The sequence below is a fragment of the Onychomys torridus genome, chromosome 14 (assembly GCF_903995425.1).
Source record: "Onychomys torridus chromosome 14, mOncTor1.1, whole genome shotgun sequence".
In the NCBI taxonomy this organism is placed as follows: Eukaryota; Metazoa; Chordata; class Mammalia; order Rodentia; family Cricetidae; genus Onychomys; species Onychomys torridus.
Window position 1 is genome coordinate 78,161,584 of NC_050456.1, and position 25,782 is coordinate 78,187,365.

The 25,782-nt window shown below is 45.6% G+C and overlaps 2 protein-coding genes across 6 annotated transcripts in view; one reads left to right on the top strand and one right to left on the bottom strand.

Moving 5' to 3' along the window:
* Positions 1-3,726: 3,726 nt before the first annotated feature.
* Positions 3,727-18,026, bottom strand: LOC118595170 (cyclin dependent kinase 2 interacting protein). The gene is made up of 5 exons (XM_036205467.1): positions 17,500-18,026; positions 12,294-12,462; positions 9,417-9,546; positions 6,957-7,086; positions 3,727-4,324 (listed from the first exon to the last, which is right to left on the bottom strand). Exons 1-5 carry the CDS (start codon positions 17,504-17,506, stop codon positions 4,122-4,124), a joined length of 639 nt encoding a protein of 212 aa, XP_036061360.1. The 5' UTR covers positions 17,507-18,026; the 3' UTR covers positions 3,727-4,121.
* Tecpr2 (tectonin beta-propeller repeat containing 2) overlaps positions 17,587-25,782 on the top strand; it is a 104,135-nt gene continuing 95,939 nt past the window's right edge. For 3 of the 5 annotated variants that reach the window (XM_036205463.1, XM_036205460.1, XM_036205465.1), the window contains exon 1: positions 17,587-17,761. The gene's annotated coding sequence lies outside the window, so the exon portion shown is untranslated. Of the gene's footprint in view, positions 18,180-25,782 lie in introns of all 5 variants that reach the window. The other 2 variants (XM_036205462.1, XM_036205461.1) reach the window with 1 other exon arrangement.

Below are 25,782 nucleotides of genomic sequence, written 5' to 3' on the forward strand. Positions count from 1 at the left end.
TCCACATCAGACAAGAGCATTGTTCTCGTCTTACCCTGGCACTCTTCGGAGAGGCCTGGAACACCTGAGATGCTGCTGTAGGGCAGAGCTGGGGATCTTGGCTGCATCTCACCCAGGCCCTAGGCTTAGGCAAGACTGCTGTTTCCACAGCCCTTGCAACACCCCAGGCACTTCCTGTTCTCACTAGATCTCAGGGCAGGGTTCATAGGGATAAACGGGCGGGTTTCCTAGCAGGAACTGGGGGCACCAGAGTGGTTTAGGCAGGGCTCTGTCTTGGGGACTGGGCCACTTCTCAACAGCCTAGAGCTTTCGCACTGTCTAAATTATTAATCTACATTTGGGGTATGTGGACATTTATTATATTATCTTCAATACTTTGATTTGTCTGAAATGCTTTATAATAGCAAAAATTTAAAAGGACAGCACCAGCCACCATTTTTCTCAAAGTATTCACCATGAATTCATCCTCAAACCCTCTCAATCCAGTTCAGGTGGATCCCAAGCTTTTTATTTCCTTCTCTGTTAATCTGGCAGGATTTGGGACTGTAGAAGAAATATCTGTGATTCACTACTACGTTCACTTTGAAGTGCCATATTGACCTTTGATGACATCCTTGTTCTGTTGAGATGATACAGTACTCTGCGGAATCAATATTCTGTTTATCTTTAGTTCCTTTATTTCTGCCTGTCCTTGGCAGTATTGATCTTTCCATTAGCTCTCTGGAGCAACTTGCTAATGGGTGCCTGGGGAGCAAAATACACCAAAGATGATGGTGTCTATAATCCCAGCATTTGTGGAGCTGAGGCAGGGGTATAGTGATTCTGAAGTCAGCATGAGTTATCTAGGAAGACCCTATTCCAGGATATCTAAAAAATTTTCTGGGGTTGGGGATTTAGCTCAGTGGTAGAGCGCTTGCCTAGCAAGCACAAGGCCCTGGGTTCGATCCTCAGCTCAAAAAAATTTTTTTTTTTCTAAGAGTACATACTATTCTTGAAAAGGACTGAGTTTGATCCCCAGCATTCATGCTGGACAGCTCACAACTGCTTGTAAAGGATCCAGCTCCAAAGGATCCAATACCCTCCTTTGGCCTCTGTGGGTACCTGCAGCTAGGTACACTCAGGCACATAGGCACACATATACATAATAAAAAATAAAAATAAATTTTAAAAATCTGTAATTCCAGGAAAGGTTATACAAAAGCTAAAAAATAGACATCAAGTCCCACACTCTTCTTAGTTACAGATGGTACACAGTGTGTCCAGATCACCCTAGGCTACAGAGAGAGGCCATGTCTCAAACAAACAAAACCCATGAAGTGTCCTACAAGGCCTATCCATGGTACTAAATCCTCTAGTGTTTCCTCTAAGACAATATAGCAGGGGATCTATGTGGGCTCAGGCCCACATGGCAGAGTGTGGTCCCTTCTTACAGAGTTCCAAGGGAGAAGGCTCCGTGCCATGTGTTGATTAGTCAGTCCACAGTATGTGCTGGCAGTCAGGCTGTCTGCGGTTCCCAGGAGGCAAAGGGAAGGGAGGGAGTGGACCTGAGGATGTATTGGGGTTGGGGGTAGGAGAAGTGGTTTTTGTCTGTTAGCCTGAGACCTGCACACAGAGTGACCCCTGCTCTGAGCAGGACCTGAGCAGCCTCTTGTCTGGTATCAGCTAAATGCTGATCATGCAGCAACCCTTCTCCAAGGTGTCTGCCCACTTTCAGATTTTAATAAATTAGAGGAGGAAAGAGCAACTCTACAGAAGGTTGCCTCTAAATGCTTTGACATGTTAACTAATTTGCATAGTGAGAAATCCTCTTTTCTCTATATCCCTGTCCTAATTAGTCTTTTCTTTGGGGTGTATTTTCTTTTTTTTTCTCTGGGAAGCATTTTCTCCCTAGAAGACTGTTCTTGGGACTCTAGAATTTCATTCCATCCTTTACACAGCATGAATGAAGTTTCTCAGATCTCCAAGGAACAAGGGCAAAACCCACCCCTCCCCTACATTATTTTGGGATGCGAACATTTTCTTTTTAAGTATTGTTATGTGCTTGGTCAGAGGACAGCTTTGTGACTCAGTGGCTCCTTCCATCCTAACACCGTTCCATGGTCCAACTCAACGTTGTCGGGCTTGTATGGCAAGTGCTTTTACCTGCTTAGCCATCTCATAATTCCTATTTTGTTTTTGAGACAAACAAAATTGCCGTGTCTTCCAGGCTGGCCTTACAATCATAATCCTTCTGCTTCAGGCTCCAATATTGAGATTTCAGATGCATGTTACCCTGCCTGGCTTAAGTAACCCTTTTCTTTTTTGTTGTTTTTTTTTGTTTTTTTTTTTTGTTTTTTTTTTTTTGTTTTTTCGAGACAGAGTTTCTCTAGCTTTGGAGCCTGTCCTGTACTAGCTCTGTAGACCAGGCTGGCCTTGAACTCACAGAGATCCGCCTGCCTCTGCCTCCTGAGTGCTGGGATTACAGGTGTGCGCCACCACTGCCTGGCCAAGTAACCCTTTTCTATTTGTAAGCTATTTCAGAATTTGTTCAAGTGGACATGATGCAAATGTGATGCTAATTGGTATTTTGGACAAGTCCATCCTCTCAACCTGCTTAAAAATCTCCGAGGATTTGATGTCTGACTTGTGTGTGTAAGCCCTGTGTTCTGAGCACAGAGCCAAGCGCTTTGTAGGCAATTGGGGAAAAAGAAAACTGCACACACATGCATGTGTGTTACCCATGCTTTTAAGTTGGACTAGAAATGCAACTAGAGTTGCCAGAACCTTGGACAGCTACATGCCTGACCCTGGGCCTGTGTCCTCATCAGGAAAAAGGGAGCAGCATAGCACCCACTGTGCAAGCCTGGAGACTGAGTTCAGATCCCTAGACAACAAATCAAAGCCGACATGGTAGCAGTGCGGGTGTCTGCAGGTCGCACGGCATCTACAGGAGGGGAGGCCGAGACAGCAGAAACTGGAAGCTTGCAGTGTAGCTGTGGTGGTGTTCACAGCAGTGCACAAGAGGCCTGTGTCACGGCAGGTGAACTGAGTGCTTCTCAGACAGGTGGAGCAGTGGCCTTACTGTGCCCCCCCACTTAGGAGGGAGTGGGAGAGAGGAGGGAGTGGGAGAGAGGCGGGAGTGGGAGAGAGGCGGAAGTGGGCGTTTCCTGAAGTCATTTGACTAAGGCAGTCCTTGGTGATGAATTCAGAGCTCTTTATGAACTTGAGTAGTATGCTAATGGTTAATAATAAGAAAGCTAAACAGAGAATACCCAGGCCCCAGATGTTAACAGTTGTGATCACTAGCCTTTTTATTGGCTTATCCCATGATTTCATTTCAGCAATTTTTGGTTTTCATGTCTTTTTTTTTTTTTTTAGAACTGAGGATAGAACCCAGGGCCTTGTGCTTGCCAGGCAAGCACTCTACCACTGAGCTAAATCCCCCACCCCTGGTTTTCATTTTTATGACACCAAACTCAGTTAACCCTACAGGATTAAATATATATTTATATATTTTAAATAGACATTTATATGTATTATAGAATATATTTAATATAGATCTCTCCAGCTATAGGAGAGCATGAACTGCTCTTCCAGAGGACTGCAGTTGGTTCCTAACAAGGTCAGGTGGGTGACAACCACCTGTAACTCTAGTTGCCAGGATCCCACTCCTGTGTATGGTCGCCCTGGTCATCTGTACATGTGGCACAGGCACAGTAAAAGTAAAACCTTCAAAAGTGACAAGACTTTAAACTTCAAACATTTATGGGCTTAACTTATAATTACAGAACTAAAACGCTCTCTTCAAATTTTAAGCACAGGGCTGGGGATGTGGCCCAGTGGTTAAGTATTCAGCTTGTGTGAAATCTGGGTTTGATTCCCAGTACACAAAAACCAAACAACAACAGTGGGTAGGTGCAGATTAAACTAGGAAAGCAGGGTTGTCTGCAGAGGTGTGATATGTGAAGCACACTCAGTTCACGAATGAGGCCCTCTGCCACTCTTCTGTCTGTCTCACTCGGTGGTGCCCACATGATAGCCTGGGACAAGGCAGAGAGGAGGACAGCTGCACAAGCGCTCGTGTCTGGAGAGGTCCTGGGGCTGGCCCTGGGGCCCTGCTCACAGGCAAGGTGGCTGGGGAGTCACAGGGCCCGGTGCCCTGTTTCCAGCAGCATGCTCTCCAGCTGCAGCTTGCTGTCGCTCTCTATGTACGGCTGATGCAGCCACATAGACAGGTAGGTCAGGCTGAGGTTGCGGTCGGCAGTGTGGGCCAACTCTGCACCGATGGTGTGCTTCAGGAGGAGCTCCTTCTTGTATGCATTGGAGAGCCGGTGGGAGACCTCATCTGCAACAGACACCATGGCCACATGAGAACACACTCTGCTAGACTCAAGCCATGCTTTCTGGCTCCTGGTTAAAACCCAGGCCAGAGCTGACAAAGTAACTCATCTGGTAGAGTACCAGCATGCATGAAGCCCTGAGTTCAATCCCTGGTACCCCATAAACTGGGTGTGGTGATGGATGCTTGCACTCCCAGCATTTGGAAGTTGAAGCACAGATTGGAGGCAGAAGGATGGGAAGTATAAGATTCCTCCAAACAGCTCCCAAATAAAAACATGAGACCTATTATTAATTATGAATACTTGGCCGTAGCTAGCTCTTTTAACCTAATTCAACCAGTTTCTCTTCACCTATATTTTGCTTTGGAGCTTTTCACCTTTCTTTATTCTGTACGTCCGACTTTCCTGCTTCCTCCAGCTAGCTGGCTGGCCCCTGGCATCTCCCTTTATTTCTTCTTTTCTTTCTTTTTTCCTCAAGCCTAAATTCCTCCTACTTACTCTCCCTGGAAGTTCCGCCTATACATCCTTCCTTGCTATTGTCTGTTCAGCTTTTTTTTGTTTGTTTGTTTTGGTTTTTCGAGACAGGGTTTCTCTGTAGCTTTGCACCTTTCATGGAACTCACTTGGTAGCCCAGGCTGGCCTTGAACTCATAGAGATCCGCCTGCCTCAGCCTCCTGAGTGCTGGGATTAAAGGCGTGCACCACCACTGCCTGGCCCAGCTTTTTTGTTTTGTTTTGTTTTGTTTTGTTTTTCAGGACAGGGTTTCTCTGTGTAGTTTTTGTGCCTGTCCTGGATCTTACTCTGTTAAACAGGCTAGCCTCGAACTCAGAGATCTGCCTGCTCTGCCTCCCGAGTGCTGGGATTAAAGGCGTGTGCCGGCGCCGCTGCCACCACCACTGCCCGGCGGCTGTTCAGCTTTTTATTAGACCAGTCAGGTGCCTTAGGCAGGCAAGGTAAAACAGCAATACATCTTTTCATAATTAAACAAATGCAACACATCTTTACATATTTAAATGTTCCACAACAGTTTAGTGACTTGTAATGGCTGTAAAGAGTCACCTCATCAAGACTCAGGCAATAACAGCTCTTGGAGTACTGAAGCAGGGGATTGCTACATGTTTGAGGCCTGCTTGTGCTATATAGTGAGTACCAGTTCAGCCTAGGGTATACACTAAGATCATTTAAAAAAGTAACTAAGGGGCTGGAGAAATGGCCTAGTAGTTAAGAGCACTGGATATTCTTCTAGAGCAGCTGGGTTCAATTTCCAGCATCTACATCAGGCAGCTCATAAATACATATAACTCCTGCTTCAGGAGGACCCAAGGCCTCTAGTCTCCAAGGGCACTAGCATTCATGTATATGCATATACCCATACACAGATACGAATAATTACAAATAAAATAAATCTTTAAAACAATAAGCCAACATCAACTAGCTTAACCTCAAAAAATACTGCATTTTATTTTGTGTGTATTTATTTTGTATGTATACACCACAGTGTGTATATAGGTCAGAACAGCTTTTAGGCATTTGTTTGCTCTATTATGTGGGTCCTAATGGTCAAAATCAGGTCATCAGACTCGGTGGCAAGGGCCTTTACCTATTGAGCCATCTTACCTGCTCCATTAGCCCTGCATTTGAGCCCAGGCTGCCCTTAAACTTGCTGAGATCCTCTTGCCTCAGCCTCCCAAGAACTGGGATTACCCACTTGCACATGTGCTACTTAGTTTATGTCACTTGACACAAGCTAGAGTCATTGGAGAGGAGGGGGCCTCAGGTGAGGAAATGCTTCCCTAAGGTTGGGCTGTGGGGCATTTTCTTAGTTAGTGATGGATGGGGGAGGGCCTAGCCCACTGTGGGTGGTGCCACCCATGGCTGGTGGTCCTGGGTTCTATAAGATGGCAGGCTGAGCAAGCCATGGGGAGGAAGACATTAAGCAGCACCCCTCTACGGCCTCTGTGCCAGCTCCTGCCTCCAGGTTTCTGCCCTGCTTGAGTTCCTGTCCTGACTTCCTTCGATGATGAACAGGGATGTGGAAGTGCAAGCCAAATAAACCCTTTCCTTCTGAAGTCACTTTTGGTCATGATGTTTCATCACAGCAATAGAAACCCTGACCAGGACAGGCCATCATGCTAAATTTCACTTTTCGCAATGATCTTCTCCCATGAGGTTGGCCAAAGTGTCCTCAACTGATGGTTGATTTATTGATTTTTTTTTTAGACAGGCTCTCCGTTTATAGCCCAGGTTGGCCTTGAACTGACAATTTTTCTGCTTTTGTTTCTCTATTACTGGCATTATAGGAATGTGCATTACTACATCTGTCTTCAATTTACTTAACTTTAACATTTACTATATAGCTATATCTTTTCTTTTTTGGTTTTGGTTTTTTTGAGACCGGTTTTCTTTGTGTAACAGATCCGGCTATCCTGGATCTTGCTCTGTAGACCAGGCTCGCCTCACACTCATAGAGATCGGCCTACCTCTGCCTCCTGAGTGCTGGGATTAAAGGCGTGCACCACCACCACCCGGTTCATTTATTTACATTTTAAAAGACAGATGGCCCATTTCCTTTCCTAAGGACTAAAACTAACCAATGCTGATGCTTCTCTTAAAACCACCCCCAGAAGATCTACTTACAAAAGAAGGCTGTGGGCCATGTGTGAAACAGAAGGGGCCGGTTACTTTCTTCCCTGTAATGATAATTTTCTAGTTCACAAATTCCCTTGGTGGTTGAAGACAGCTTTTCCATTTTCATTTGTATCTTAGTCTGAAAAAGATATTAATTTGGAATATGAGAATACTGCTTAGAATTTCTAAGCTTAGATTTAGTAACTATAAAAGATTTGAAGGCTACAATGTATAGTCTTGGTGGGACTAAAATTTCAGTAACTCACCCCATTACCACCACAGATAGCAGATTTTCAAGGGGAGTGGGCAGGTGGGTGCTGTGGTTTCATTACTCTGGATTACTTTGGTCCTAAGCCTGGCTTTTCACAGCCTCAGAGAGAAGAAAGTTTGCTGTGTCCCACCTCAGTAAGATTTCTAAGCAGCACTAGCATTTTAGCTCCAAAGACCTGGAGGAACCCCAGAGTGGGCCACTGTTACAGAGTGTACTTGGCAGAAAGGCCCTTGGCAGGCACAGTTTTGACAGTCTTTATGAACTGCTCTGGAGTTCACTGCAGCCTCTGTGAGCCTCCTCAACACACAGAAGAGCACAATGAGAACCTGAAACCCACAGATCTCCTGCCCTTTCAACCGTGTCCTCTGTCGGCTCCCAGTGGCAAACACCGGCACTACTCCACCGTGACAAGAAAGGATGACGCAGCTGAAGGGCAGAAAAGCCCCTGAGGAGCTATATGAGTGGTCATTAAATAAGAGAAACAGAATGAACTAGGATTGTAGATATAGGGAGCAAAGGTTTATTAAAAGAAAGTATCTAACTCCCGAGTATAGTTAACTGTTATGTGTCTGGGAGGATAAAAGAAATATACAGAATCAAATCATAATTCCTCATACTTGATCCTCCCAACCATCCATCCCCTGCTTTTATCTAAAGTGGCACACACTAAATTTAGCAAATGCTAATCTTAAAAGGTCTCTACTTCCTTCTCAAATAATTTTAGGTTCAATATTTCACTTGGCTTAACCTCCAGACAGGCTCCATCATTTCCAGTCACAGATGGGAAGATTCTCAAGCTTGAGGTGGGAAGGTGGGGCCAGGACTGGATCTGTGCTTTCTGAACCCAAGGTTATGATCAAAATTCTGCACCTCTCAGCAGCTTCCCAACCCCTCCTAATCCTAGAAAAGCTTAGAAGGATTCTGAGGAGGATCTGGAAGCCCTGACCTGTCCTATCTGCAGTCGGCCACCAACAGGGACAAAGTCACATCTGTGTGTGTTTTGTTGATGTAATGATGTAAGAAGAGCCCACACTCAGACATCAACATCTGTAGTGTCTCCCACAGTAACACAGATCACACTTAAATGGGGATGCAGATTAGGAGAAAGGCTGTACCAGTCCCCCAAGAAAAGACATGTAAAGCTAAAGTTCTTTAACAGCCTCTAACCCCAACTTTTGGGTTTGGACGCTGAATGAAAATACATTTCCAAGACAGTTTAAGACAGATTCAAGCCAGGTGGTGGTGGCACACGCCTTTAATCCCAGCACTCGGGAGGCAGAACCAGGTAGATCTCTGTGAGTTTGAGGTCAGCCTGGTCTACAGAGTGAGTTCCAGGACAGGTGCCAGAGCCGCACAGAGAAACCCTGTCTCGAAAAACAAAACAAAAAGACAGATTTAGGGTCACCAGTGCAGAGCTAATCTGATGGCTAGCATGTAGAGCTTGCTTTCTCTAATAAGATGTATTTTATTACTTATGTGTGTGGGTGCCTGTGGAGGTTAGACTGGGTACTGGATTCCCTGGAGCTACATCTCGAGATAGTTGTGAGCTGCCTGATATGGGTGCTGGGGACTGAACTGCAGTCCTTAGAAAGAGCAGCAAGTGCTCTCAACACTTGAGACTTCTCTCTAGCCTCAGAGCCAACAGGTTTCTAACAGGACTCTTCTATACAAGGGATGGGGCCCCTTGGGAAAAAGGCTGACTCTAGGACAGAGGCAGGAAATACGCAAAGTAAGCCTGGAATAGCTATCAGTGCTCCTCAGTAAGGAAATGTCAAAAACATTCCCAGACCAGAACTTTACTATGAAGACAGCATTTCAGCCAGAACTCCCAATGCCAAAGTGCAACCAATCTGAACAAGAAATACAGGTGATTTGGATCACAGCCTGAAGTAAGACCTGCTCCATCCACACTGATAACCAATGACGTGGCTGCTTTAGTGTTCTGTGGCGGTACGGTGGAGTCACCTTGACACAGATGGTCTGGCCCACATGGCCTAAATATTTACTCGACGGCCCCTTGAAGTGGTTGAAGCTACCCAGGACAACACACCAGACAGCATCTTGGGAGCATCAGGGTTTGTGAGGTAGGTGGAAGAAGAGGCTGAGGAGGAGGAAGGGTCTCTGAGTTTTGAATACCCCAAACAGTAACCCCTGGGCTTCTGTGACAGTGGTGCAGAGGACCAGCTCCTTAGGCTTACCAAGCCATCCAAGGTGGCCTGCAGCTCCTCACACAGTGCTTCAAGTTCCTTATGGTAGTCCAGATTCGTCTTCTCTTCCTTCTCACTGGAACCCGGGCTGCTGCTCTCTAATTCAACCTTCTCTTTACTCCTGGACAAAGTAGAAAATAATGGGTACAAGTTACACGCTTTACACTCACCTCATGCTGGGTGACCAAATGCCTCTCATCCCAGGGCTGGAGAAGGAGAAGGAGTTCACAGCCTGGCTACACAGTGAGCCCTGCTCAGAAAAAGAAAAAGAAAAAGAAAAAGGGAAAAACCCTTCACCTCATTTTGTTATAATGAATCCTATAAAACTCATCACATAATCATGTTAGATATTTTGTGTAAATGTTGCACATGTCATTATAGTAGATGTTTATTTACATTCACAGCGAGCAGATCCATCAGTCACTCAGGTTTGTTGTGCTTGGGATAGAGCTGAGGCCCTCCAGTGTGCTGCAAATGCTCTACTGCTAAGCTCTACCCCCAGCCCTGGCCACTCAACTTTGTACTAAGGGAAGTTGAGTCTAGTCATGTGGCATCCTTGATGTAGGGCTTAGTGCTGGTTGTACAAAGATGCATAAGACATGAGTCATTTCCTGAAGGAGTCAAGAGTTAGTGAATGGTTTTTAAACTGAAGTCTGTGCCGGGAGGTGGTGGCGCACGCCTTAATCCCAGCAATCGGGAGGCAGAGGCAGGTGGATCTCTGTGAGTTCAAGGCCAGCCTGGGCTACCAAGTTCCAGGAAAGGCGCTAAGCTACACAGAGAAACCCTGTGTGTGTGTGTGTGTGTGGGGGGGGGGATTCCAGTTCTTGGGAGATGAAGGCAGAATGATAAGAAATTGAAGGTCATTTCAACTACATAGTGAGTCTGAGGTCTACGTGGGCCTACATAAGTCCCTGCCTCAAAACAAATAAAAGATGGAGGCTGGAGAGAAGGCTCAGTGGTTAAGAGCACTTGCTGCTCATCCAGAGCACCCAGGTTCCATTCTTAGCGTCCACATGGAGGCTCCCAATTCTGTTACTTCAGTTTCAGGGTATCCGACACCCTTTCCTGGCCTTTTTAGGCACTGCACTCATGTGATGCACATACATACATGCAGGCAAAACACTCATACACATAACATAAATTAACCAATAGCAACAAGGTCTGTCTGGAGAGAGAAGGCTTAGCTGCTAAGTGCACTGACTGCTCTTCCAGAAGACCCAGGCTTGTTTCTAAGCACCCACATAGCAGCTCACAATCATCTGTAATTCTAGTTCCAGGGTAATGCCCTCTTCTGACCCACATCGGTACACAGACATACATGCAGGCAAAACACCCATATACACAGACAAAAAGGGACATAAAATGAACTGGGTGCAGTGGCGCACATCTGTGGTTCTAACTCCTTAGGGAGGCTGAGGCAGAAAATCAGCTCAGTAGTATGATGAGATTAAACTGGGCAGCACAGTGAGGTCCTGCCAAAAATGTAAATAAGCCAGGTGTGGTAGTGCACACGTGTAACCCCAGCACTTAGGAGACTGAGGCAGAAAGGCAATTCTGGGTGTTCAGGGCCAGCTGGGGGGTACCGCTTGTTTCTGCTCTTTGGCTCTTGTGGGACCCGCCACCCAGCTCCCAAATAAATCACACGGAGGCATAGTCTTACTTACAGATATCAAACCTTAGCTTGGCTTATTACTAGCCAGCTTTCCTTAACTTAAATGATCCCATCTGGGGGGGCTGGAGAGATGGCTCAGAGGTTAAGAGCAATGTCTGTTCTTCCAGAGGTCCTGAGTTCAATTCCCAGCAACCACATGGTGGCTCACAACCATCTGCAATGAGATCTGGTGCCCTCTCTGGCCTGCAGGCCAAACACTCACTGTATACATAATAAATAAATATCCCCCCCCCCCAAGCTGAGGACTGAGCTAAATCCCCAACCCATAAATAAATCTTCAAAAAAGAAAATTATCCCATCTGTCTTGGCCTCTGGGCTTTTCCTTTTCTTACTTCTGTAATCTTACTTTCACTCTTAGTCTGTGGCTGGCTACGTGGCTGGCCCCGGCATCCTTCTCTCCTTGTTTCCTTACTCTTTCTTCCTTTCCTCCCAGATTTCTCCTCTAATTTATTCTCACTGTCTGCCAGCCCCATCTATTCTTTCTCCTGCCTCACTGTTGGTCGGTCAGCTCCTTAACAGACCATCAGGTATTTTAGACAGGCAAAGTAACACAGCTTCACAGAGTTAAACAAATGCAACATAAAAAGAACCAAAAAGCAACCAAACAAAATCAATAAATGGAAGGAAGGAAGGGACAAATGGCAGCCAGCAGTGTACACATGAAATCCCATTTACCTACCACCCCACATCCCTGAAAGACAATGTAATGGAGCCAAGCCTTTCTCTTTCCAATCTTTTTACAAGTTTGTAAACAACATGTAGCATGATTTTGTATTTACTTTTACATTTGCCTGTGTGTATATGATGGGACATTTATGCCATGGTGCCAGGGCAAGGACAACTTGCAGTCGCTTGGCTCTCTCCTTCTACCATGTGGGTTTCGGGGACTGAACTCAGTCATCAGGCTTGGTAGCAAGCACCTTTACCCACTAAGCCGTATCTCTAGCCCAAAGTGTCAAATCTGAATCCTCCCGTCTCTACCTTTTCAGCATACCCTGCCAATGTGTACAACACCTAGCACATATTTGCATTTCAATGTGTATGTATGGTTCATAGTTGCACATATCATTTGGCCATTCTTTTGGTTCAATATTTTGTTTTGCTTTATTTACACCAATAAATTCTCATTCTCTTGACTTTTCTGCCCAATGGTTCAAAGTGACAATACAGAGTGTGGGAACTCCACATATACTTACAACAAGCTGACTTTCAGGTTGGCAATATTGCTTGCGGTAGTAAAGCCGGCATCACTGAGGCTTTCCCATTTCAGGATTAAGTTATGCCAATCAGCTGCATTGTCCTTAATTTTTCTTGCACTGACAGATAAGACAGGTTTTCTGGGTGTTGCAATCCCAAGAGTCTTCTCTGATAGGGACCAAGAAAAACATGACTGTTAAGGAGCACATAATCACAGCCCTCCATAGTAAAATGGTCAGAAACGCCACACCTCCTGGGTAAACCAATGTCCCAGAAACTAAGAGGCTGTTCACAGCTCTCGGCTCCATAAGCACTTGTCTACTTTTCTTTTGAAGACAGTGTCTCAAATGTAACTCCAGCTGGCCTTGAACTCATAGAGATCCTCCTGCCTATCTCTCCAGCACTGGGAATAAAGGTGTGAGACACAACACCTGCACAGCACCTTGTCTACTTTAAGAGTTAGAAACAAGTAAAGCTATGACTTTCTGCTAATAAATCAATGGTTCCCACTATCTCTCCTATGAGGTAATCTAGTCTTGACTATACTCAGCTGTCTTCTTCTAGGCACCCCGAACCTGTGAACAGAGCTTTTGACTCCTGAAAGCTCATCAGATCACAATATGGAGCCAGTGGGACACTGGACACACAAAGGTGATCTTGCCAGGCTGCTGCTGCTCCACCTATGACCTAGGAAGAAGCCCACACTTCCGCCTGCATCCCCGCTACCTCCAGCCCTCCATGGCCAGGCAGAACTCCTACAGCTCTTGAAAAGTCTTCACAAGTGCAGTTCTCTCTCCTGGGAAGCTCCTCCCTTAAGCTAGTGCTGCCCATCTAAGACTCACCTGATCCCACTGCCTGAGGAAACAAGCCCAAGGCAGTGTTTGTGCTGCCTTCTCAACTTAGAACCCTACACCGCCATCTTACAGCCGAGAGGAATCCAGGACACACAACAGCTGCATGCTCTGGAGGCTACACTTTGAAGACCATGCTTCCTGGGCATGAATCCTAGCTCTGCCAGCTCTGAGTGTAGAAGTATCTGTTAATTTCCTGGAGCCTCAATGTTCTCATCTGCAAAGTGTGATGATACTTTATTTGTATGTTAATAAAATTTGTCTGGCGATCAGAGGGCATATAGCCATCCATTTTTAAGTAAAAACAGAAGTCAGGCAGTAGTAGCACATGCCCTTAATCTGATCACGTGGCAGGCATGGTCTGTGTTTAAGGACACACTAGGGAACAGCCAAGCGTGGTGACACACGCCTTTAATCCCAGCACCAATCAGAGAGACATGTACAGACAGGCAATAACAAAGAAGTGAGGTAGCAGGGCTAAGAGCCAATGAGAGGACAGAACAACAAGGCAATAAAAGCCTGAGTAGACAGGAAGTAGCTTGCTTGGGAAGCTACTGTGGTGGTGAATTAAGGCTAATTGGTGTCTCTCACTATCTCCCTGATCTTTAAGGCTTTTACCCCTATATTTGGCTCTGTGTTTTCTCTCTCTCTTTCTTTCTTTCTTTCTTTTTTTTTTTTTTGCCAGAGCTGAGGATCAAACCCAGGGCCTTGCTAGCAAGCGCTCTACCACTGAGCTAAATCACCAACCCCGGCTCTGTGTTTCTTATTTAATAAGACTGGTGCTAAAACAAGCATCTGCTCCACAGGGCTGTTAAAAGTGGATATACAAGAGTTCGAGGCAGCCTGGTCTACATACTGAGTTCCAGGCTGGCAAGGGCTAGTGAGACTCTGTCTCAAAAAAAAAAAAAAAAAAAAAAGTATACAAATGATATATGAAGCTGTGAGGGCCTGACACATAACAACCTGTATCACAAGGTTTAGTACTAGGACCCAAATCTGTCCAACCCTTCTCCAACATGGTCTTTTACTTACTCAGTGCCTCAAGGCTGGCTCTGTATCATTCCAACCTGGACCACATGAACTGTTCGTGTATGTCTTCACTCACCTAGTTAACTCAGTGTTCTTTAGGGCTCTGTTCTTTCTTGTTTTAATGGCCCTGTGCAGGTCCACTTTACTGTATGAGATGGTACAAGTTGCCCAGGCAGGCTGAAGCCAGACTTTGAACTTCCTATCTTCCCCCTTCAGCCTCCAAAGTAGCTTGGATTGCAGCTTTTGCAACCATACCTTGTCCATAGCTCTGCTTTTAAATATATTGATTTTTTTCATTCATTCTTTACTTAAACAACTAACAAATAAGCTTCCTTCAAATGTCAAGTATGGGGAATGAAGTGACTGAATGAGACTAGGGCCTTTTCCCATGGCAATTACCTTCTAAAAGAGAGTCAAACAATGTCCAAGTAAATCTTAAACAGTTTAGGTCATAAACATTATGTAAAAAATGGAACAGGAAGCCACGTGTCATGGCACAGACTTTAATCCCAGTGCTCAGGAGACTGAGGCAAGAGATCAAGGTCAGGCAACCACTTGTGAGTTTAAAAAAAAGGTTAACATGGGCTGTGTAGCAGTGCTCTGGCTGAATATAAAGGAAAAATGAAATGAGGGTCGTGTGACAGCATGAACCTGGGGTATTCTTTGAGCTGAGGTGTGAGGGATAAGAAGCCAGGGAAAGGGAGTCAGCATGGGCCCTGATGTGACCATGAACTTGGTGAGTATAACCAACAGGACAAGCCAGCATTACCAGGCTAAAATGGAAGAAAGCGGCACACGAGGAGGGGCTAGAGCCACACAGGCCAACAGGCCGAGCTGAGCACAGTGGAGAGCAGGCAACGGATGAGCTTGGAGCAGGCCAGAGACATGATGGCCATGGCTTAAGTTCTACACTCACCACCAAAGTAGAAACTTAATTAAACATACTACCACGTGTGATATGAAAGTGGAAGGGGAGGGGTACTGGGCTAGGTATACCTGGAGATGGGGGAGTGAATCAAAAAGTCAACCAAAGTGAAGTATGAAAATGCCATAAAGAAACCTGCTAGTCTGTAAGTTAATTAAAATAAATAAAAATTTAAATGCTCCTATGTACTTCCCTCCTATATAAAGGACCAGATGGTGATAAGGATAGAAGGAACTATCTAAAATTGGACTGGAGGAGAGTAACAGAATTCTTGTCCTTTTCATTTCAATCTTAAATGCTAAAGCCCCTTCCACGAAAGAAAACGTCTAAGGAAAGAAAATCCTTTGGGTTTTTTGTTTTTTGTTTTTTTTTTTTTTTGAGACAAGGTTTTTCTGTGTAACAGCTCTGGCTGCCCTGGAAGTCACTTTGTAGACCACGCTGGTCGAACTCACAGAGATCTGCCTGCCACTTCCTCCCAAGTGCTGGGATTAAAGGCGTGTGCCACCACCGCCTGGCATCCTTTGGGTTTTTAGAATATTTCATGCACTAGAGTCTTATAATGTGGTAACATATGAAAGGCTTGTGCATACAGGTAAAATGTTCATTTTTGAGACATGAAATGTGGTAACTTTTATTTGTGTCTTGACATCTAAATGATCAGATTTTCAAGATTTGTTTATTTGTGTGTGTGTGAGACTGTATGCCTCTGCAGGAGTGCCTGCCCGGCCAGAAGGTGACTGATCTCCTGGAGCTAGAGTTATAGGTGTTTGTGAGCTGCCTAATGTGGATGCTGGGGACCAAACTCCAAAGCTCTAGAAGAGCAGGAAGCGCTCTTACTGCTAATCCATCTCTCCAGCCTCAGATTTTATTCTTCTATAATTTAACCTCACCTTCATTAGGGGACTAGAATATTTTGAGACACATTTCTGATGCAAAAATTTAAATGCAGAAAATTTATAGCTAAAATTCTATTATATCATTATTAACTTATTTCTAAGTTGCAATAAATATATTTGCAATAGTTAAAAATGCAAAAACAAAACAAAGAAAGTCTTGGTTAGGTTTGCTGTTTACTTGATACACCGGGGGAGAGCTACAATTGAAGAATTGTCTGTGGGGTGTCTGTGTGACAAATGATGTAGAAAGGTCTCGCCCACTATGATGGAGCCACTCTTGGGCTGAGAAAGAAGACTATCTGAGGACCTAGAGATGGCTCAGAGATTAAGAGCACTTCCTGCTTTTTTGGAAGACCCAGCACTCACATAGAGTCTCACAATCGGCTGTAATTCCAATTCCAGGGGATACTATGTCCTCTCTGGCCTCTGTGGACACTGCGTACATAGGGTGTACTTACATAAATGCAGGCAAACACTCATACACATAAAATAATAAAATCTCAGAAAGAGCTGGCTAGCTAGCAGTGAGTGAGCCTGGGAAGGAGACGGAAAGCCAGTAAGCAGCTTTCCTTCACTGTTACTGCCTCTGCTCCTGCTTGGGTTCCTACCAATTTCCCTCAAGGATGGATTGTGACCTGGAAGAGTAAACCAAATAAACCTTTTCCTTCTCAAGCTGCTTTTTAGTCATGGTATTTTACCATAGCAACAGGAGGCAAACTTTAACAGCGCTATCAAGAAGTCTTCCTGGATCCGCCGGTTACATTAGGAATCACTGCAGTGGACATCTGTCACCCTCCTAAACTGTGGCTGCCATTACGTTCACCAGTCAATCTATTCACCTGCTTACTGTCTACATTCCCCGCTGAACTGAGTTCAACCTAAGATTTAAGTTTCGTTTCCTCCCATATTGCGCTCACACAGTATATGCTGCATCAAACATGTTACACGGAGGAGCTGCTCTTAACCTGTACTCGTCCCTCAGTGGGGGTTCCTGAGGGCGAGGGTCACATCTGACGGGGTATGCCGGCCCCACTCCGGAACCCAAAGCACAGCTCCGACTTCTAGATACCCACAGGCAAATAGGGAGATATCAGAGATGGGTCACAGGCCGGGGCGGAGCTGAAGTTACTCCCTGAAACCCCTGCCATACGCAAGCGCACCGACTCACGTGACACTAATCGGCCCGCAGAGACAGCCTCTATTACAAACTGCAAACTCCACGGTCGGTGTTCCTGACTGCCGGAGTTCAAGGGAAGGGTTTCCGGAGGGGCTGCCGTGTCAGGCTTGGCTCCAATGTGCTCCGGGACGCTCGGAGCGTCACGCCTCTGACAAACACTTCACGTACATCACCGCACTCAGATGTCACTCACACCGGCATAGGCTCCGGACAGTCCGCGAGCTTCATGCGCGTCCCGCACGTCAGTCACACCGCGGGTTCCCGACCTTCCCCCCACCCCGATCTGCAACCTCGCCACAACAAGGGAACCACAGCCCTCGCACGCACCTTCCATGAAGTCCACAGGTAGACCTCAGCACCGAGACCCGAAGCCCCGCCCCCAGGCCGAGGAAGTGTCGTCACTTCCGCTCCACGGGTCCGCCGACACTTGTGGCTCGGCCGCTCTAGCTCTCCGCGGAGTCGCGGCGGCTCGCCGAGGCCCAACCCGTTGCCCAGGCAACAAGGCTCCCGGCAGCCCCCGCGGCCCGGAGTCCATCCCGCCTCCTCCGGGCTGGCGGGGCTGACGAGTCCTGAGGGGCTGCCGCGGGAGGTGAGTCCGCGAGCGCGCTGGCGGGTCCCTGGTGTCTCCGACGTCCCCGACTGCGGCCCCGCGCCTTTCGTGCTCCCGGCAGAGCCGCCCTTCCCTGGCTCAGCCCGTCGGAGTCTCCACAGCCGCGTCGCCGACGCACTGGCAGCCACCACACGCGGCGCCGCTGTCACAGCCCGCGTCCGAGCGAGCGGGGCGCCGGGCGTCGCAGCGTTCACATACCGCCCGGGGCCGCCGCGGCGCCCCAGCTCCCCTCGCTCCTCCCCTGCGGCCCCACCCTACATCCCTCTTGCCGCGGGCTCCGGGCTGCAGAGCCCGGCGATTGACGTTTCGTTCCGTTCTGTCCCCCGACCCGCAGCAGGAACCCTTACGTTCGCCTACCAGCGCCAAGCAGCTGGCTTGGGCACCCACTAGGAGTTCAGTAAGTGTTGATTAAATGCATAAGCGGATACCTCCCGGTTAATAGGGACTGTGTGGCCTCGGAGGCGGAATGGGCAGTGTGGGTTAAAGAATGGGGTGACCCCGGGATCAGACCTCTGGTCAGGTCACTGTACTTCCCCTTCTTACCCGTTTGCTGGAGCAAGTGTCAACTTCCCAGCTTCAGTTTCGTCATCCGTAAAATGGAGGTGATAAATTTGTACGTTGGGGTGGTGGAGGATTAAATGGTCAGGGCATATACAGTTAAGCACAGAGTCTGACCGAATGATCTCAATAAAGGGTAGTTTGTCTCTGTTGTCACCCACGCGGCTCTGCTGGCTTCGCGGCTTTTTCCTCTTGTCCCTTCTTAAGTCTGGCTTCCCATTACTTGCGTTCCCTTTCTCAACTTTACCTCTTTTTCCTGCCCTTTGTGCTTCCTGTCTTTCTCACTTATATTCAGGGATTTTTCTGTTCCATTTATTGGCAGAATGTGAGGTGTATCGTTTTGCATTGACTGGAAAGATCATTTTTAAAACTTTTGAAGAGTGCTGTGGGAAAGCCAGGTCCTAGGCCTGAAGTTGCCTTAGCTCCCTTTCACCAGAGAGTCTGTCTTCTCAGCTGCAACCGTTTTTGTACCTTCTCGCATCCAGCTGTAATGCTGATACACACTGTGACCATTTTGTTTGTTTTTGTGACCTGTCTTACAGCCCATGTTTGTTCACTCACGGTGTGTGTATAGGGTCCACCTATGCCAGCTGCTGTGCCAGGCCTTAGGGATGTGTGGCTTACTCTTCACACCCAGTCACTACCCTCAGCCTGGCTCTTGAGATTTCAAACCTGAGAATCCCTTCTGATTTTCAGGGTGGGCTTGGGAATCAGGGATGGGGAGGATGAAATAAAGCAGTCCTCTCTCAGGTCATTTTTTTTCCTTAAGTTTAAAAACTTATTTTATGTGTGTGGGTGTTTTGCCTGCATGTATGTCAATGCACCACATGTGTGCAGTGCCTGCAGAGGTCAGGAGAGGGCATCAGACCCCCCAGAACTGAAGTGAGCTGCCATGTGGGTGCTGGGAATTGAACCCTGGTTCTCTGGAAGAGCAGCCTTGCTCTTAAGGGCTGAGCTACCTCTCCAGCCCCAAGCAAGTTTGTTTTAATGTAGCCATATAGTCTTTTTCAGTCAAAGACTGTCCTTTTGTTTGTTTGTTTTGTTTTTTGGTTTTTTGAGACAGGGTTTCTCTGTGTAGCTTTGGAGCCTGTCCTGGATCTTGCTCTGTAGACCAGGCTGGCCTCGAACTCTCAGAGATCCGCCCGGCTCTGCCTCCTGAGTGTTGGGATTAACCGTCAGAAGACTGGTTTTATTGGGCTTGTTTTCAGATTTTTCTTAGGAAGTTATCCTTTGGGGGAGGAGGATCCCATTTCAGAATAGCCTCTATAATTTGAACCAGATAGCTGTGGAACTTAATGGGGAAAAAGGAAGGAAGCAGACAACAGTTGATTGAATTTGGAAAGGTGAGGAATGGATGGATTAGGAGGTGGTTATACAAATAATAAAAAATAGGCTTTGGGGTCAAGCTTGGAGAATTTGACACAAGGGGGAACTTGGGAGAATCAGGAGACAGAAATTAGGTGTTGGGTTTTTTTGTTTGTTTGTTTTTGTTTGTTTCTTTCTTTGTTTAAGAATTGTGTAGATAGAAGCAAGTTCAGAATGTATGTTCCTTTCCCATGAATGTATGCTTTTATGCTTTGGATCTGATCATGAATGCTCCAGTGAATCTTTGCTACAGTCTTGCGGCATTATGGCAGGTTTTGTTTATTTTGTTCTGAGGACAGGATCTCACTATAAAGCCCAGACTATCCATAGACTTGTCCTCCTGCCTCGGCCTCCTGAGTGCTTAAATAATAGGTATGCACCACCATACCTGGCTCAGCACGGGATTTTTTGAGAGATTAATCCAACAAATATGAGTTCAGTGTTGACTGAGTACAGTACTCTGTTAGTTGTTTGTTTGTGTTTTTGTTTTAGTTTGTTGGTTGGGGGTGGAAGTTGGCAGAATCTGGCTGTGTAAGCTTTGATTGGTTTGTGAACTGTCAGTGTAGATCAAGCTGACCTTGAATTTGTGACAATCATCTTTCCTCTACCTCCATGTGCTGGGATTACAAACTCATTTAGGGGGCTAGCATGATGCCTCATGGGGTAAGGGCACTTGCCTTGTAAACCTCGTAACTTGAGTTCAATTCCTGGAACTTTTATAAAGGCAGACAAAGAGAACTGACTCCACATGTTGTCCTCTGGCTTCCACACATAAACCATGGTACAAATACACCTACATATGTATCTCCCCCCACCCCCACAGACATACACACAAGTAACAAATAAATAAAAGTTTAAAGTTTGCAACTGGAGCAGAAAATGGGGATGGAGATGAAGTTAGATACAGAGCTTTCTTCAGATGTCTAGTTTCAATGCTTGGGTCGGGCTTGACCTATGAACAATTGGTTAGCCAGAAGGGATAGAAGCAGGAAGTAACAGAATTTCATCTGTAAGATGAATTATTCCCTGCCCCTTTGAATTCTGTCATAAAATCTTAACATTTCATCAACTGGCCATGGCAGTGTATGCTTGTATTCCTAGCAGACATGAAGCTAAGCTAGATGACCTTGGGAGTTCTAGCCAGCCAAAGCTGTGGTGTGAGACTCTCACAATAAATGAATAACTTAAAAGCAAAAATAAAGATCGATTATAAGTGCCAGGTGTGGTTATGCCAAATGATCTTAGCAGATTGTATTTATAAGCTTATACATACACACACATGTATGTAACAATTATGATTAAAGAGTAAGAAGCCCAGGCGGTGGTGACGCATACCTTTAATCCCAGCACTCAGGAGGCAGAGGCAAATGGATCTGTGTGAGTTTGAGGCCAGCCTGGTCTACAGAGTAAGTTCCAGGACAACCAGAACTACACAGAGAAACCCTTTCTTGAGAAAACAAAACAAAAAAATCTGCAAAGAATAAGAAGCCATGGGGGCAAAAAAAGCTAGGCACTTAATTCCTGTAATCTCAGCACTTAGATGTTTGAGGGCCATGGGCTAGTGATCACGATTGTCTTTAAAAAAAAAAAAAAAAAACTGTACAGGAATACTAATTGTTACTTTGTATTGAGTTTGGAGAAGGTCCTTGAGACAGTGCTATCAGAGCCTGTGGTGACATATGACAATTGTACTGCCGGGTGTATAATTTGGGTTCTGGGTTACTCCTAGCTCTAGTTTTCGGAAATGCTCATTAAAATGAAGGTTGAATATAACCCACCTTCCAATTATGGAATTGATGGGGGATGGGGAGAAAAACATTATGACTTCTTTAAAAGCAGTTTTACTCTATGTGTGTATCTGTTTTGTGTATTCCACCTGTATGTGGGTGCCTATGGAGGCTAGGAGAGGGCATTAGATCCCCTGGAGCTAGAGTTACAAGATGTTGTGAGCCACCTGAAGTGGGTTCTTGACCTCAGGTCCTCTGGAAGAGCAGCAAGCACTCTTAACCACTGATTTGTCTTACTAGCCCATACTTTTTAAATTTACTTTTGCATTTTAAACTGAAATTCTCATAGCCAAGGAAGCATTGCTTATATATTTTAAATTCATTTTTATATGAATTATATGTACCATGTACATGCAGTACCTGAAGAGGCCGAAGAAGGCATCAGATCCCTTGGCATTGGAGTTAGCAGGTAGTTGTGTGCTGCCATGTGGGTGGGTGGGTGCTGAGAACCAAATCCACTCCCTCTGGGAGAGCAACAAGTGCTGATGGCTCCTGCTGAGCCTTCTCTCCAGCCCTGACATTATTCATCTTAAAGACTGGAATAAAAAAGCACAGTGGTAGGCCTCTTTTCTAGTAAGAATGAGGGCCTTGTGTTTGATATCAAGCAGAGAAAAAAACAGAGGCAGTAGCGCCTGGCTTTAATCCCAGCACTCCCAGCACTCGGGAGGCAGAGGCAAGCGGATCTCCATGAGTTCGAGGCCAGCCTGATCTACAGAGGGAGATCCAGGACAGGCACCAAAACTACACGGAGAAACCTTGTCTCGAAAAAACAAAAACAAAAACAAAAAAAAACACCACACACACACACACACACACAAACAAAAAACCAACACACACACACACACACACACACACACCCAAATCAATAAGACTAGAAGTTAACATTTTATTTATTCATTCAACAAATATTTTATAGACATCTACTCTGTGCTAAAGGAAGATTGGCATTCCTTCTCACAGAAGAGGTTATTTAGTAAGTGAAGAATCAGAGGTTGTGTTGAGGATTATGAAGGGCATGTGGATGGAAAGGGAGCTTTGATATTTATAAGTGATCTTGTCTGGAAATACCTTCTTGTAGTGATAATGTTTCTGCTGAGCCCCTAGAGATGAAAGGAAGCCACATCTGTGGAAGGAGATCATTCTGATAGAGGGGATGGTGAATTATGAAAGCTGAGTAGGGAGAAGGGGTCCTTGGTGTTAGTGCTTGGAGAATAAGTGGAGGTGAGCAAGAGGGAGGAAGTGAGGTTTAGTAAGCACCAGAGTTTCAACCTGGACAGCACTTGATTCAGTCTGGCTTGGTGCTACCTACCTCAGAACTGTGGCCATTTTCAGTAAGTTAATTTGGGTAGTACTATCACACCACCAGGGTCACAGGTGTGTGCCACCGTACCTGGCTTATATTCCTAACCATTTTTAGATGGGTAAATGGCAACCTAGAGCCATTAAATAATTTCCCCTGGGACCCACAGCTAATCTTTAAATACATTGGGATTTCAGCCCCAGTCCTTTACCCTCTGATGTCATTAGACACCCCAGTGTGCTGCTGTTTTTCTCCAGCAGGAAGTCTTAGTTTAATTATGGCAGTGTGTCTGAACCTGAGTTAGGGCAAAATGTGCCTTTAGGCTTGTGTGAAAATTGGGCAGGGTAGGAAGTCAGAAGTGTTCATTGTGTCTGAATAGTTTTCATCAAATGTATCACAGGACAGGGAGGCAATAGCTCTCGATTTCTCCCAAGCCCACCCAACATACCTTCTGCAGTTGGCCAGCTTTGTCAGAGTGAGCTTCAGTCCATTTTCCATCTGCCTATTAGGTGAAAGGTACAGACCTGGTGCTGAGTTCTCCCAGAACCCCACCTAAAGAGATTCAGTGGGCCTTCTGGCCCTCTTGGTTTCTGTGACTTACTGACCTCAGAAAGTCCTTTGGAGAAACATGTTTAAAGCACAAATCATTATGATAGCTGTGGAAGACAGTTTGGCAATGCGTTTTAAAATTTCAAAATTTTCACCACTTGGAGCTCCAGTTAGTATTACTAATTCACTTCCACTGGACCAGCCTTTTTCCACCTTTTGAAATATTTCCAAGGGTCTGGATAAATGGCTCAGTGGTTAAGAGCACTTGTTGCTCTTGCAGAAGACCTGAGTTAGGTTCCCAATATCCATCTCTAGTGGCTCATAACAGCTTGTAACTCTTGATTCCAGAGACACTGATGCCCTCTTCTGGCCTCCAATGGCACCTTCAAGTGCATGTACATGTACACGTGTGTACGCACAGACACTCATACACAAAATTAAAAATTAAAAATAGGGGCTGGAGAGATGGTTCAGTAGTTAAGAGTACTTGTTGCTCTTGTAGAGGATTTGTTTGATTTCTAGCATATGGTGTCTCACAATTGTCTGTAACTTCTGTTCCAAGGCATCTAATGCCCTCTTCTGGCCTCTGCAGGCACCAGGCACACAGATAGACCCATAGCTATAATAATAATAATAATAATGATAATAATTTTTTTTTTAAAATAAAAATGTCTTTAAAAAAGTTCCAAAGAATTTGCTTGGATATGTATCTGTGCTGTTTATGATAGTAAAATCAAAACATTTGTGTTAAGAGAAATTTAGATTTAGTTGATCCATAATATAGTGTTCTCTCTCTCTCTCTCTCTCTCTCTCTCTCTCTCTTTTTTTGGTCAATGTCCATTATGTGGCCCAGGCTGGCCTGAAGTTCACTTTGTAGTTTCCACTGGCCTCTGACTGGGGAGCCTCACAAGTTCTGGGCTACATACTCTACATATTATTGCTCCTGCTCCTTTGTCTTCATGCCCTGTGGCCTTACAGTGGTCTACCTGCTTTGAAAGGTGGTAGCCAGTGGCTAACTGACTTTGTCTGCCTGCCATGCTGTAGATGTAACCGTCTTCTTCAATAAGAAACACAGAGCCAATTGCAAAGTTAAAAGCCAAGGGGTCAGAGCAATAGCTAAGATCTGAAAACCTGACCCTTCACTGCTGCTCTCTTTCCTCTCCACCAGAGACCTACTTCTGTGTGTTTTTTTCTTTTTTATAGACTTTCTGTTCTGCCTTCTCATTGGTTGTTAACCCAACCACATGACCTCCTCGTCACTGCCTGTCTGTACAGACCTCCAGGTCTTCTATGGTTGGTATTGAGATTTAAAGGCACGTGTCTCCATGCTGGCTGTATCCTTGAACACACAGAGATCCACCTAGCTTTGCCTCCCAAGTGCTGGGATTAAAGGCGTGCACCACCACCTGCTTCTGCTATGGCTTGCTCTGACCCCAAGGCAACTTTATTAATATACAAATAAAATCACATTTCATTACAAATAAAATATCACTATACCATGCCATTTACACTTGATTGCTGGATTCTTTGGGTCTTGCCCATTTTTCTGGGTGCTTGTGTAGGCTGATTCAGAGAACAGGCATCTCTTAGTCTTAGCAAGGCATCTCTTAGCTGTGTGGTCCTTGAAAGGCTATAAATTTGTGATCTGCTGGCATCTGGACATTCAGCCCTCACAGTTTAGATTTCTGTTGTACTAGTTCTGTGGCTTGGGCAGACTTCTGAACCTTCTAAAGCCTTGGCTTCTGCTAAAAGAGTGTGTTTCAGTCAGGTCCCTAACAATCAAGGATATAGTTACAATTGTTACTGTTGTTATTAGTTACTTTCAGGATGTTTCTCTGCCGTGGACCTTTACAGTATTAGCTGTTGCAACTATTGAATGCTTGGAAACTGGAATATATATAATATATATGAGTTTTCCCAGCCTTGAGCAAAAGATGGTATTGGATCTAGTATCCTTTCTCATCATTCATTCATCTGTTCAGTGTGTACTTGCTGAGTGCCTGACATTCCTAGTCCTTTCCTGATGCTGGCCCTAGATGGGGTAAGTGAGGCATTGTGGTCTCTGCTCTCATGGGACTTACAGAGCTGTGTGTGTCTGTGGATGTGCACATGCATGTACATGCTTACATGTGCAGCAAAGCAAAAGGACATGTAGACAAAGCAAAGCAGGTGGCATGATAGGAGTGCTGTGCTGGGGTGGGTGGCCAGGCATGTCTTCTGTAGGAGGGGCATTTTAGCAGAGACCCATTTGTTGAGGCCCTTCTTCATGGCAAAAGCTGAATGGTACCTAGAGAGATCATTCAAGAAAGGTGAGAATGGGTTTGATGAACTTGTTCAGAAGAGGATTAAGGTCTCAGTCAATCAAGCATATACTAATAGAAAGCTCGTGTCAGTGAAGTGAGTATCCCAAGAAGTTACTGGAACCTGTACTGACACAAGCT